Source organism: Meles meles, chromosome 16 (genome assembly GCF_922984935.1).
Source record: "Meles meles chromosome 16, mMelMel3.1 paternal haplotype, whole genome shotgun sequence".
In the NCBI taxonomy this organism is placed as follows: Eukaryota; Metazoa; Chordata; class Mammalia; order Carnivora; family Mustelidae; genus Meles; species Meles meles.
Window position 1 is genome coordinate 48,034,978 of NC_060081.1, and position 14,896 is coordinate 48,049,873.

Genomic DNA, 14,896 nt, shown 5'->3' on the forward strand with positions numbered 1-14,896 from the left:
ATATTCTTAAAAATGTGTACAAAACATGGGGTACCTGGGTAGCTCAGTCAGGTGAGCACCCAACTCGATTTTGACTAAGGTCATGATGTAGAGGTCGTGGGATCGAGCCCTGCATTGGACTCCTTGCTCAGCAGGAACTCTGCTTAGGATTGTCTCTCTCCCCCTCCCTTTGCCCCTAACCTCCCTCACACACTTGCTCACTCACCCTCTCTCAAATAAATAAATAAGTCTTTTTAAAAAAATTTGTACAAAGCATTATTGAAGAAGAGAGGAGGCAGTTGTTAAATCCACAGAAAGTGACAGTACCTATGTCTAGGAGAGTTTGAAGAACACCCTGAGCAAATAGAAAGAGAAATGATAAGTGGGTAAGATACACCTGAGATGCAGTTGGAAGCTGCTCAGATAGACTTGAGAGTTTTGAGGGTGAGTTTCTAGCATTCGTACTCAGTGCCTCAAAAGATGTCCATTTCTTCCTTTCCTCTTCCCTCTGCTCACCCTTCCCTGTGAAAGGTATTGCTTCTCCCAAGTTCATCTGTTGTGGTGGGCGTAGATGTTGTTGCCCTGAGAAGAGGTCCTGAAGTATATATGATACCTGGTTCTTTTTCTCTCTGGGGGATGCTCACACAAAACATCACCTCTTTGGACAATCCGTTGATACACCGCCCCCACAAACAATCATAACACGCCATATAATGGAATACTATTCAGTGATTTTAAAGAAGAATAGGTTAAAATTGACTATTAATTCACAGAACAACGTGGGTTGACCTTAAATGCATTATAGTAAATTAAAGAAGCCAGACCAAAAGGCTCCAGATTGTTTGATTCCCTTCATATGATATTCGGGAAAGATAGAACTATAAGGGTGGAAGACAGATTAGCAGTATACCAAAGGTTTGGGGAGGAGGTGGTGTCTCACCAGGGGAAGCTTAGGAGAATTTGAGGGGGCAGGTGTAGAACTAATCTGTATGACCCTATAGTAGTGATACATGATGCTTCCCGTTTATTTATCAATACCCACAGAACTTTCCAGCACAAAGAGTAATTTTTTAAGCCAACCAGGAGATCAAGAGGATCTCAGGATGGAATACAAACTGTGGACGAAGAATGTAACTGTTACAGTGTCATTGAAGAGGGTGTTACCTAAGTAACTTTGGAGAAAAAGGCTTTCTTTGAATGGAAGCTTTAAGCCCAAAGCCCATACTAAACACTATACCCTCGCAGTCAACAGTGTTTCCCATGGTGGTGTGGGGTCATAATTCTGAAATGGCTACATCTATACACTGGGATTGAATATCCAAAAGAATGGCAGATGAAGATTCAGGATTTTCACCGACAAATAAGAGAGAAAGCTAGAATGAATCTCTAGATGAGATTCAGAGACAACAGTAAGAATTCATGTTTAGCTTGTTTAGCTTAATAGAGTTACAGATGGACAGATAGGTTTAGAAATTTCTCTGCCTACTGGGGGAAGTGTGTATATATCCACGGATTGCCTGGCTGTGCTCACCGAGACGGCCTGGAAGCAGTGTCATCCCAGTAGCAGTGAGCACACCCAGCAGCCAGATACGAGTTTCTAGTGTCATTATCCAGTTCAAGGAACCAGGCCTCTTGGATAAATGGTGGATTCTAGGGTAAGGGCAGGGAACTGACAAGATGAACTCAGAGCATCTTGTAGAGCCAAAAGGTAAGGAAGGGCTCAAAAAATAAGATGGGGGTTTGTGAAAGGGACAGAGCAGCCAGTCTGAAATAACTCTTAATAAGTAAAGCTGGAATAATTAGAGCAACAGAACAAAACATAGTTTAGGGTTATAATCCAAAGAAAAAAGCAAATATCCATGATTTCTATCCATACTGACACAACTGAATAATTGACTAAATAAGTAGAATATGCAAGTCTCCTGTGCAGAAGAATTCCACATATGTTTTGTAGATATCCAACTCAAGGAGGGAGAGTGGTTTACTTCCAAGGGTATGGTTTGGAAAGCAGGGAAGGGAGGGGACTGTAACTCTACATGTGGAAACCTGGCAAACACTACCTGTTCCAGATGGCCAAGGCCACCATTATCAGTGATAAGCCACGTTGATGATAGGCACAATGGATATGATGTGATCAAATTGGTACCTCACTCCATGATCTCCGCCCCAACCAATAAACTCAGTTTAACCATGGGGAAAATATCAGACATTCCTGGTGGAGGGATAATCTGTGGAGCCCCTGACCACTCTTCCTTGAAACTGGCAAGGTCCTCAGAAACAAGGAAAATCTGAGAAACTGTCACAGGCCAGAGAGACTAAGGAGACATGACACATCATATCCTGGATGGGACCCTGGAACACTAGGAAAGGAGCTCATGTTTAGTTAATAACAGTGTAAGATGTTATAAGTACAGTAAGGGATATATGAGTATATTCTGTATATTCTCTTTGCAACCTCTGTTAATCTAAAACCATTCCAGAATTAAGAGTTTATTTAAGGGGTGCCTGGGTGGCTCAGGTCATGATCCCAGAGTCCTGGGGTTGAGTCCCACATCAGGCTCCCTGCTCCACGGGAGGTCTGCTTCTCCCTCTCCCACTCCCTCTGCTGTATTCCCTCTCTTGCTGTGCTCTCTCTGTAAAATAAATAAATAAAATCTTTAAAAAAATAAAAATAAAATAAAAGTTTATTTAAAAGAGGAGTATAGACCAAAAGTCTTAGTCCTGGACTGATTGGTTGGAAAAAAAACAAAACCTTGGCTTTCATCCTGGAGACTTTGAGAAACACTGATCTTAGAAAGCATCTGCTTTATAACTTTGACTTTTCCCTCTAGTTTGAAACCCTCTCTTCTGCTGAGATGATTTTTGAACTCCTTTGCTACATGCTCAAAGGTATTTTTCTCTGAAAATCCTGGAAGACTGAAGTCACACTTTGTTCTTTGTTCTTTGATCCACCCCCGCCGTCTTTTGCGGCAAACCTTGTCATTGTGAAGGCACAGCTGACTGGCTCTGTAAATGGTTTGTGATTTCTTTCTGTTCCTGGTATTCCGGTGTTATTTACGTTCGGTAAAGGGAACATTTGGGCCTGGCAGTTTGTCACTAAGATTTCAAGTAAGATTGCGTCAGTTACTAAGCCGTCCGGACGTCAGTGGTGATGATACCGAAGTGTGGTGCTAGGAGGCATTACAGTTAGATGATTAATGAGAATATCGCATGTGATCACAAATGAAATCTCCCAAGTCACCTTCATGCTGTTCCTTACTTACAGTTCAGAAAGGGCCTTCCTCCTCCTTAAAATCTGGTAACTTCAATTTTCATGTCTTCCATAAAAAGCTTAAAAAAAAAATGTGTGCCCATTTCTGGGTGTATTAATACTCACGTGACAGTGTTTTCTGGTTTTGCAAATAATCTGAATAATGAATGTAAAAATATTAAATATAATTTTTCTTATGAATTATAGACTTAAAATTATAATCAGCTTATTGTTAGGTGGTTAGGGTTTATTATTTAAGGAAGGGATGGGGTGGGGAGGAGGTTTCCCCTAAACTGGTAAATAAGACAATAATTGCTTATATAGTCTTATACAGTCTTCTAAATGGCTTTTTGATGTTTAATTGATCTCTCAATCAAGTGAGGTAAAAGAAAATTTGCAGCTTAAGATCATTTGCAATTAAGAATATGTGACTTATTTCACCACTGAAATCAGTCAACAATTTTTGTTTATTATCACTTTTTAGGGGATTCCCTGGGGTCATTTTTCCTCTGTGGTTTAAATTAGATGGAGTAGGGGTGGGATTCCAGCATCAGTTTGAAAGCATGAAACGTTTTCTTTAACTGGCATTCCCTTTACTGTTCCCAGACAATCGTTAGAGGAACTAAACCGTGCAAGGAAACCTCCATCAACGGCCTGCTAGAGGACTTTGACAACATCTCCGTGACTCGCTCCAACTCCCTAAGGAAGGAAAGCCCACCTACCCCAGACCAGGGAGCCTCCAGCCATGGTCAAGGCCATCGGGAAGAAAATGGTTTCATCACCTTCTCACAGTATTCCAGCGAATCTGATACCACTGCTGACTACACAACCGAGAAGTATCGAGAAAAGAGTCTTTATGGCGACGACCTGGATCCATTTTACAAGAGCAGCCACATGGCCAAGCAAAATGGGCATGTCACCAAGACCAAACACGGGGAGGCCCACTATCCTGAGATGAAGCCTTGGAAATCCGATCTCGCCAGATTTCCCCTCGATTATCACGCACACTTGGACTCGCTGAGCAAACCAAGTGAATACGGCGACCTCAAGTGGGAGTACCAGAGAGCCTCAAGCAGCTCCCCTCTAGATTACCCATTCCAGTTCACGCCTTCTAGAACTGCGGGGACCAGTGGGTGCTCCAAGGAGAGCCTGGCGTTCAGCGAAAGCGAGTGGGGACCCAGCCTGGATGACTATGATAGGAGGCCAAAGTCGTCCTACCTGCATCAGACCAGCCCTCAGCCCACCATGCGGCAGAGGTCCAGGTCAGGCTCAGGGCTCCAGGAACCCATGATGCCCTTCGGAGGAAGTGCATTTAAAACCCACCCCCAAGGACACTCATACAACTCCTACACCTACCCTCGCTTGTCCGAGCCCACAATGTGCATTCCAAAGGTAAAGTTCTTCTTCCCTCCCATGAGCAGGCACCCCACAAATGCGGTGCTAGTGTGACCTTCTCACATAGTCAGATTCTAATGTGATGGTTTGCCTTTTAAGTGAGAATCCATATCGAAACCCTACCTGATTTCCATCCGCAAGCCCCAAGGGCAGAGGATATAAGGCAAGGCACATTTATTCATTAAAATCAAAGTCTTTGGAGATCTCCTACAGGGTTTCTGATTAAAAGGCAAAAAAAAAAAAAAAAAAATTTTTTTTATTTGAAAGCTATCCTGATACACTACTATAAATATTGGGTGCTCATATTATACAAAGTCCTCTGTTAAGAGGACTTCTGTTAAGGAGCATATGATTGTAAGCCATTAGATGGAGGAATACAGTGGTTCCTGCATTCTGGCAAAGTTTATAAGAATCTGTTGAAAAGGAAAAAAAAAGTCAGGATTACATGGTGAGTTTTTAATAAAGTCCATTTTAAAGTTAAATTTTAGTATACTAACTGTTCGAACAGGTATGGGTGACAGCTTATTGTGGTTTCGATTTTTCTCTGATGGTGAGTCATGTCTAGAACCTTTCCATGTACCTGTTGACCATTTGTATATCATCCCTAGAAAAATGTGTTTTTAAGTTCTTTGTCCATTTTTTGATTGGGTTATTTGGTTTGTTTTTTGGTTTTTGTTTTTGCTATTGAGTTGTATGAGTTCCTTATATATTTTTTAACCCCTTACCAGACATGTGGTTTGCAGATATTGTCTCCCATCCCATCGGTGCCTTTTCATTTTGCTGATCTTGCCCTTTGCTGGACAGAAACTTTTTATTTTGATGTAGTTAGTCCCACTTGTTTTCTTTTGCTATTATTGCCTTTTGGCATCAAAGATGAAAAATCATTGCCAAGACCAATGCCAAGGAATTTACCTCCTATTTTCCTTCTAAGAATTTATGGTTTCAGGTCTTACAATCAAGTCTTCAATGCATTTTGAGTTAATTTTTGTATGTGTGTAAGACAGGGGTCCAGTTTCCTTCTTTTACCTGTAGCTGTCCAATTTTCACAGCACCGTATACTGAAAAGACTATCCTTTCTGCATTTGTATATTCTCAGCTCCTTTGTCAAAAATTGACTATGTATATACAGGTTTATTTCTGGACTCTAATGTGTTCTCTTGATCTATGAGTCTGCTTTTTTTTTTTTGCCAGTACCATCCTATTTTGATCTCTATAGCTCTGTAATATAGTTTGAAATCAGGAAGCTTTGTTCTCCTTTATCAGGATTGCTATGGCTAGTTAGGATCAAATATGACTTTTTTGTGTGTGTGACATATTTGAGCACTCGTGGTAGGAAGCTGCTTAGGTCAAGATCATAGAGGAAGTTCTGTTCAGAGGAAATAACGTTTCAGCCCTGAGGCCATATTTGGTCCATTGATCTATTTTATCCACCAAATAGTCATTCCCAACTTCTGATAAATCAAGATATTTCACTTAAAATCTTCAACTTCTGGGTTTTAGGCTTCTCTTAAAAAAAGGGTGGGAGGATGATTTGATACCCCTGGGCCCGCATTTTCACCTAGCACTGGGAATGGAATTGGCTAGAGAAAAAGACTCCCCATTAGAGGGGACAGGCCCTGTCCAGCCCACTTCATTCATTTTCCCCATTAGCCTAATCCCTAAAGGCATTTGGGATTTAATAGGACCACCACCACCACCCCTCCCACAACCCCTGACCACACATCTCACAGTAGGAGAAACAAAGGCAGGGAAGTCGTGTAGCATGCTTAAGTTTTCATAGTTAGTTGGTTGCAAAACAAGGATGAAATCCAGGTCTGGTCTTTCTCCTAGTCCTGCATTTTTCCCTTTATGTGGACATATGTTATTTAAGGGGCTCAATTGCATTTGCCAATAAAACCCATGAGAGGCCCCAGTGACCACTAGAACTCTAGGCTAAGTAAAGGAATAGGAAGAGGACGGAGGGAGGGGATAATTTGATTCATTCCTTGCTAGATCCCTCTTCCTACAGACTTCCAAATATAAGGCAAAGGAGATCTACTCTGAAATCTAGTTTTGTTAATCCCAGAAACAATGCAGGAAACTATTATGGCTCAGAAAAAAAATACGTAAAGCAGAAACAAAGCAGAAACTCTTGTGGCTTAGGAAAAAAATAACATACTAGCCCTTGGGAACTTCTACCAAGAGTTTTTCAGCCCTCATAATCAAGGGCTCCAAAGATAAAAGCTGCTGTTCCATTTCACAGGAGACCCATGAGAAAACCACAAGCAGAATTAGTGGGAGGGTAGGAGGTGGGAGGCATGTTAGTAATTAAAATGTTTACTTGATTTAAAATATAACATCTCTCTAAAAAGACTTAGGTGCCTGTGACTTTAGAGCTGTACTCTTAAAAATCTACCAATCACATTTGGATTTTCTGTTGAGGGAAGAAATAGAGATCACGACTGAGGTAATTTGGCTGTGCCTCATGGAAAGTCCTAGAGGCTGGTGGGTCATGTTCACATCTCAGATAATACATGAAAGCCTGCAGTTTGTGTGGGTCTCCAGACAGAGCAAAAATGAGGAGGAAGGGGTATGCGTAAGTGAGAAAGAGACAGACAGACAGACACCAGTTTTATATTTTGGCCTAGTGGTGAAGAAAATACCGTTAACCCATAGAAAAAACTCCTCCAGGGCTGCCGACCTACTTGATTTTCCTGTTGACAAGACAGGAATCAAGGATGTTATAAACCTGTAGGTATCGTCTGTCTCCCTACTTCTGAATGTCTGGGACTAGGGCTGGGCAAATAAAACCTCGGGCGACAAATGAGGCCAAAAAAAAAAAATCCATCCACACCACACAACTATAAAAACAGCCTGATGTGGGGAGAGAAAGCTTTCCACCATCCCCTGCAGACAAGTCTGCTTCACAGGGAAGGAAACTGGCTAGAGACAGTGTCACCAGGCATCTGATTCTGCTCATTCCCCCATTCTCCAGGGAGCAGGCGGCCGCCAGCTCGAGTGTATTGGTGCTGACCCAGCAATCCGTCCCTTGCTCTGGCTCCAGCCCCGAGAAGCCCCCCCGACGCTGCTCCCGTCCCCCGAGTAATCACAGTTCTGCCAGCTCACTAAGCACTTACTGCGTGCCAGACACACATGTTGCCTTGTTGAGCCTCGCCGTCCTGGAAGGCAGGAACTCTTGCCTGCTTTGCACCTCTGAGGAATCCGGGGGCTCAGAGGGGCTCAGAAACAGCCCAGTCAGTCATCCGAGCTCATTGCTGAGCTGGCATCCAGCTCTCCAGGCTCAACCCCCTCGCCAGACATTGGACACATCCCCAGTGGCCCAGGAATAGCCTTTGCATTCACCTCACCTTGCAAACTCCTTTAAATACCTGCAGCCATGAAGCTCCCTTGGGAAGTGTTGTCCTGTCCCACTCAATCACGGGATTTCTTGGCCTCCAGACTGTGGACATGCTGGGCCTGATGGTTCTGTCTTGTAGGTGGCCGCCCTGTGCACTGGAGGAGGGTAAGCAGCGCCCCAGTCTTCTGTCCCTGCGTGCCAGTAGCATCCCTTCCTGTGACATCCAGACTATTTCCAGACACCGTCAAATGACCTATGGGGCAGCAGGGAGCAAAGCTGGCCCCAGCTGAGAATCACTGTTCCATAGCTAACCATTTTGCAAGTACTTTTGGGCATTCAAGGGTGTAGGTCCTAGAGATAAACTACCCCCGGCTTAAACCTGGGTGAGTAAATGGCTTAAACTCCACTCCTCTGTCTGTAAAATGGGAATAATCACCTTGTGTGAGGGTTAAATAAGTTAATAATTAGCAGTAGTCTAATTATGAATGCACACAGTCGACACATGAATCTGTAGGTCTAGCGTGTGGACAGGGGACAGCTGTGACATGAAGCTGAGGGTTACTGTGCTCCAGGCACCGAGCTAAGCATTTTGTAAGCACTATGCGATTTAGCCCTCACGGCAGTGCTGGAAGACTTCAAGATCATCTCCCTTTTACAGTGAGAAAGCTGAGACTCAGAGGCTAGCTCTTTATAGGCAGACAGCTGAGTCAGGACCCAAAATTAGGTCCATCTGACTGCACAGTCTATATATTCCAGAACATTCCTATTTCCCCAGAAGAAAACTGAGGACCAGAAAGATGGGTATGAGGCCTCGGGGCTCAGGTGTGCACACCACAGGCAGCCCTCATCTCGCTGGTGAGGAATGGGTGATGAGTCACAGACAGTTTTGGGGCACATGGGGAATGTGCTTGATTCTCTCTGTTCTCGGTGAGTGGGAATCCTCTGAGAAGCTCCTTAACCTCACCCAGACCGTGTGAAAAGCTAGGACCACAGGCCAAAAGGAGGCAGTAAGAGTGAAGATCCCTGAGACACTCATACGCATTCACTCTACCTTGACTGATGGTCTTATTCTGTTTTCTGAATGACAACCAGATGTTCTCACCCATTACAGAAGATATTAAGAGCACAAGTTCTAGAATCCAGTTCCCTGGATTCACACACTTACTGGCTGTAGGATCTTGTATGTGCCTCAGTTCCCTCCTCTGTAGAGTGTTTCCATAACTACTTTGACCTTCTTCTATGGATGAAAAAAGATGAGTAAATGTAAAGGAGTCCTCACACAGCAGACGCTCAGGGTTAGCCCCGATTCCCCGACATATCTCTGGTTGGAAAACATGTCCCCACATCTGCTAACATCAGCCATGGAACCTTTTACATATTCTCAACATATGAGAGCAAGTTCCATGTGACTTTGACCTCACAGCCATTCTGTGTAGACTAATAAGTTCTGCCGTCCTCACCTCAGCGATGCGGGTCACAGAAGGCCAGAGCGGCTGTGTGATTTCCTCAAGGCCCCATCACGCCTCAGTGTCTGAGCTAGCCTGAGGACCCCAATCCCACCACCCTACTGCTTGCTCTACCCTCTAGAATGGGCGTGAAATTCTCAGACTTCCCAGATGTTAAGAGAGAGCAGAGTATCCAGCAGCATTCAAGCAAGAAGCGTCATCCATAACTCTACAGAGATCTGTCATTTCGATGAAGTTCTTGCCAACCAACCCCTCCATGTTACCCCTACCATCTCCTGTATCCCGGGCAGCCAAGTGACCCGTGCTGCATCCCAGCACAGCCCAAACAGATGACATATTAAAGGGATCTGAGCAAAGATAGAGGGTAAGAAAAATTGGCATGATTCCCCAGATCTTTCCTTTGGGGTCACCAGTGCAATGGTTCTTTTCACTGCTTAGCTGTCACTCTGCTTTCCCTGGAAGGAAAAAGCAGCTGAGGCAGTGTGCTCCGTCTTCCTGCACCAGTAATTGAAGGACTCACTGTTCTCTGTAGCACTTGCACACCCAGATTCAGCCAAGGTCCAGGGACAAAACTGCAGTTCCTTATCCCAGCTGAACTCTTGCTGAGATCCTGTAGGGCCCGATGGGTCACAAGATGGCGATGCTTGTGAAATCTTATGGGCTGCAGCAAAAATCAGAGGTTGGGGGGAGGAGAGGGAGAGAGAGGTGCTAATCACTTAATAGAACTATGAACTGTGGGTATTATTTCGATTTTTTTCTTTACATATAGGCTCTTACAGGATATTCATTAAGGTTCATAAAACCTGAAAACATCCAACGAAGTGATTCAGAACATCTCGAAGACTTGTCCATCCGTCAGGCTTCACGGGGCCTTTGCGTATGAATGGACAAATCTTCCTGAGAATATTCTCGTGGCTCAAAGTAAATTGTGTTTTATCACTGTGAGTGAGTTTTCCATTACCAAATGAAAATTAAATTAATCTGACCTGGCAGTATCTGTCCCGGCTGTCTTAGAAGCCCTGATGTACTTGAACCATATTCCGCAGCAGGCAGCCGGTCCCCCGAGGTACACACTCCGCCCCTCCCCACCCCCGCTGCTGCAGGCAGGGGGCAGATCTCAGGTCTGAGTCGTCTGCTCTTGAACAGAAGATGTGTTCTTTGAGTTTGGAGCAACAAGTGTGTGTGTGTGGGAGGGGGGCGGGGTGCTAATTGGACATACCAGTCCAGAGGTAGAGGAAGAGACCTGTACACTTGAGCCTGCTGACTGAGCACAGACCTATTCATTTCTTTAACTAGGCTTTGCGTACATGTACAGGTCATAAGCCACGTGTCCAGACTCTCTCAGCGTCCTTTTGCTGTATATTCTGTAAGGCAAAGAAAGGCACAACTCTTCCAACTTCACGTCACAAGGTGTAAGTTCCTACATGCCTAACTAGGAACCCAATGTCACGGTTTGGGAGAGTTCCTTGCCAGACACTAAACACGGTGAATGGCTCTCTGCTACATGCAATTTGGAAATCCGGCCAGCGTCTGACTATCCAGAACTTAAGCTACTTTCAAGTCCCCCGCATTAGAATCTTAAGCAAACACCTGATTCTTTAGGTCCCCGAAGGTCCAGCTCAAGTCCCCCGCATTAGAACCTTAAGCAGACCCCTGATTCTTTAGGTCCCCAGAGGTCCGGCTCATGACCACTGTTCCCTGGCAGTGACAGCCCGTACTCCTTGCCTTTCTTAACCAAAATCGAATGACAGCTCCTAGTGTGCGTTGTGTCCCTTTGTTATCGGTGAAACGGGGCCACTCCATTGTGTAAATGAAAATAAGTAATTCGGAGGAGACTGACCGTGGACGGGCATGCATTGAAGCCTTGCCTCCAGCAGGAGTAGCAGCCACTGTTCCAGGAGGATGCGGCAATGTGCCCCCACCTGAGGGCAGGCGGGGAACAGCCCCCCTCAGTGGCAGTCCTGCTCAGGGCAGGGAGAATCTGCACAGCAAGACACAGCCAGAGGGACACAGGATAGTAAATACATATTCAAGACACAGGACTGAATGAATCCCTTTCCCCTAATTGCCAGTCTCTAAAACGTCCCTGCAGAGAAAGCTAGTTGCAGATTCTCTCTGGAAGTCTTATAGGCAGCCCTTTTCCTTTCCCAAAGCCGAGGCTAGTCCTCATTTATTTCCCTTAGAGTCAAGTAAGGACAATTTAAGATGTCCTTTCCCTGTTCAGATAATAGGGGCCTGTGATTCACTTTTATCCCACGTTTGATTTATGTACAGCAAACAACACGGGGTCTGGCTTTTTTCCTCTTTGAGCTGAGCAGTCTCTGCTTTATTGTACTCAGAAAAGGTGGATTGGAGCACCACGCTCAAGCAGCTGCCAGCAGCCGCCTCCCATCCCTTGTCGCTCTGTGGGCAGTGGAAGGGAAGACTCGCCATCTTTCACGGAGCATTCTGTGGCCCCCATCCTTCTGGTACGGACACATGCTCACCGTGCCCCTCCCCCACCCCTGCCAGCCCAGCGTGATCTCGCCACAGCCTCCCTGTCACCAGTACTGAAGGCCACCGTGACAAATAGATGTTGCGGCAGGATCTTTTTTTTTCCTTTTCTTTCCCTCGCCCTCCCCCCAACCAAATCTTTTTTTTTCCCCCAGCCTTGGCATAAAATGGTCAAATGATGTTCTACTGCAGAATTCAATTTCACAGTTCAGTTAGGTCCTTGATTACACTGCCAAATTCAGATTAATGTGCATTTAACGAACATGGATCAGGGGAATTCTGGCTGACAGCCAGCTGTAATCGGAGCAATTGATAGCTATGTGGAGTTTTATGCCCCGTCCACCCCTGCGCACCACTGGTGAAATTGATTGATTAAGTGAATTCATTGCTATAATTATTTATAATTTTGATACATCGCAAGCCTGTGTCTGACCCTGTCCTCGGGGACTTGGTGCCCATTGTGGAAGGGTAGTCCAGCTGAGTCGTTAGCCCTGGATTATTTATTCCCAGATCATAGAGCCTTTTGTTTGTTTTGTGCCATTATTTTTTGATGGGGTTTGACTTGACTTGAAAAAGCACATTCTTAAAGCATGCTTTGGTATGGTATGCTAAACAACGAAAATGGAAACTAAACTATGAATGTATGTGATTAACCATTTCAAGGAGGAAGGGAAACCAAGACTGTGTAGATGTTCTTTTCGTACGTTAAAAGATTCCTGTAGAGAGAAGTCCTTTTCAGACCGTATTTGATTTTTGGTGACTATTAGTGGCCCTCGAGCACTGCCACTATGTCGTTTGGTAGGATGCAAAGGGACCTGGTCTTCTCTGCTTACATCTTGGCATGTGGAAATCCCCTGAAAGGCCCTGGCCCCATTTCCATGAAGTTACTCTTTCATAAAATCCCCCAGGCCATTCTCTTGGGAGGGGTGGGAAGAACACCTTTGTGGTGTTTATTGTCTTCCCTCCCGCGTAGTGACTTTCCTACCCCTGCTCCCAGTCCCCATCCCATGCCCTTGTGATAGAGCCCTCAAAGGTGAATCATGTCCTTCCATCCATCTTTTGGAAATGGTGCGGGTGGTGGGAAGGTACATTGGATTTGCTCATTAAATATCTGTACCTCTCGCTGGCCCAACTCCACTGTATTATGGTTTCACTCAACGATTAAACCCTAACTCCGTCTCAAGAAACTATATTCCAAATGTTCTCTTTCTTTTTCTTTTTTTTTTTAAGAATATATTTGAAAGTCAGGTTGTAAAAACGATCACACAGGTCAGGCTTTACTCCTGTGTTTACATGCATGAACTCTGGTGCATGTCTGTGCAAAACAACATATATGATACATCAGATTTTTTTCACCTACTTCCAAATAGAGGATATCATGATGATTTAGAGTAGGACAATGAAATAATTAGAACAGTTTAAGAGCCACATAAGAGGGCCAGGAGGCCTTGTTATGGAAGAAAGCTTGGGCTTGCTTGCTTCTTAGCGGAAGAAAGGGCATTATTATATCTGAACACAAAGTTCTGGTCTGGCCAACATGAAAATGAAAGCGATAAATTCTGTACATAGACGATCAGCTCATTTTGCCCTGATGGTTATTTCTTTGCTGTGTGTTTGGAGCTGATTCCTCTAAAGCAAGACTGTTCAAACAAAACAACTTAATTTTCCATTACCACCCTGCTCCCCCAGCCAGGCATTCTCATTCATCATTTTCTGGCCCTTGCATTTCTTGTATCTTGCTCCCAGTTGCCCCCAGAAGACAGTTGAGCCCCCACGGAAACACCCTAACCAGACTTTTGCTCTGTAGTTGTCTTTCCACACCATGCCCACCTCTGTCCTGACCATGTCTACCTTCTTATCATTGAAGGATAAGTCTGAGAACATATCAAAGGCCCAAGTGCTGAAGTGACATTATCTGGATTGAATCCCAACTGTGCCTCTTAATAGCTTTGGGACCTTTGCATGAGCTGCTTAAACTCTCCCTGCTTCCGTCTCCTTATCTGTAAAATGGGACAATTATGAGGCCTGTCTCATTGTTTAACTTGAGGTTTAAATGCATTCACATATATAAAGTGCTGAGAACAGTCTCCCATGAATGTCAAATAGAATTAACACTCATATGTATCACTTCTACAAGGATAGACTCCTAACAGAGCAGTTGGTGAATGGAAGGGGCCGTCCTTGGGCTCCCAGTGACATGCTCCTGCATTTTCTCCAGGAGTAAGTGCCCCAGCCTTGATAATACAGATTGAGGAGGTGACAGTTAATGGTAGAAATGCCAAAGCAGGCAAGGAACCAGGCCTGCGATGCCAGTGTGCCTTGCACCTGGGACATCTGGATACCCTCCCTGAGAGTGAAGGACAGACCAGAGCAGAAAAACTAGGTTGCACAATCTTCTTAGGGTTATGGGACCATTTGCCTTGGATTGCTGGTAGGTGGCAATTTCACCTCCCTGAACTTTCATTTTATCAACAATTAAATGGGACAAATTGCCCCCTTCTTGGCTCTCAGAAAAAGAATGAGGGTGCCACAAATATGCAGGCTAGCAATACCATCATGGAACCCACAGTTGGGTCACTAAGACCCAACTGAGGGCTGCAAGTCAGCAACATGGTGGGCCTGAACAGGGTCACTCATCCCCTTCGCCTTCCCAAAGTCAGCTATCTGTCTGCCATCTTCTTCTTGAGCGAATGGAAGCCTGGAGGGAGGACCACGCCTCCTCAATTCTCTCAATGGGGAGGCAGTCAACTCTCCTTCCGTAGGTACACCTCAAGCTTGGTTCCGAAAATGATCCCTCATGAGAGTGGTTCCTCCTCATCCATCATTATTTCTTTGAGTCTGTGCCTCTTACTGGCAGCCATGAAAAACAATAGCACAGTTTTGTCTCAAAGACCTATTTTCCAAGACCTTTAGCTCCCAGTAAACAACTCAGCCTTTCCTCTCTGACTGGAAATGGTCCCATTCATGCAGGTGAGG

The 14,896-nt window shown here is 44.8% G+C and overlaps 1 protein-coding gene across 2 annotated transcripts in view; it reads left to right on the forward strand.

Annotated features, from left to right (window-relative positions):
* The window catches only part of PAK5 (p21 (RAC1) activated kinase 5), a 288,992-nt gene that overhangs the window by 243,991 nt on the left and 30,105 nt on the right, over positions 1–14,896 (forward strand). For both annotated transcript variants that reach the window (XM_045981897.1, XM_045981898.1), the window contains exon 4: positions 3,836–4,621. In XM_045981897.1, coding sequence (XP_045837853.1) covers positions 3,836–4,621 — 786 coding nt within the window. The remainder of the gene's footprint in view (positions 1–3,835; positions 4,622–14,896) is intronic.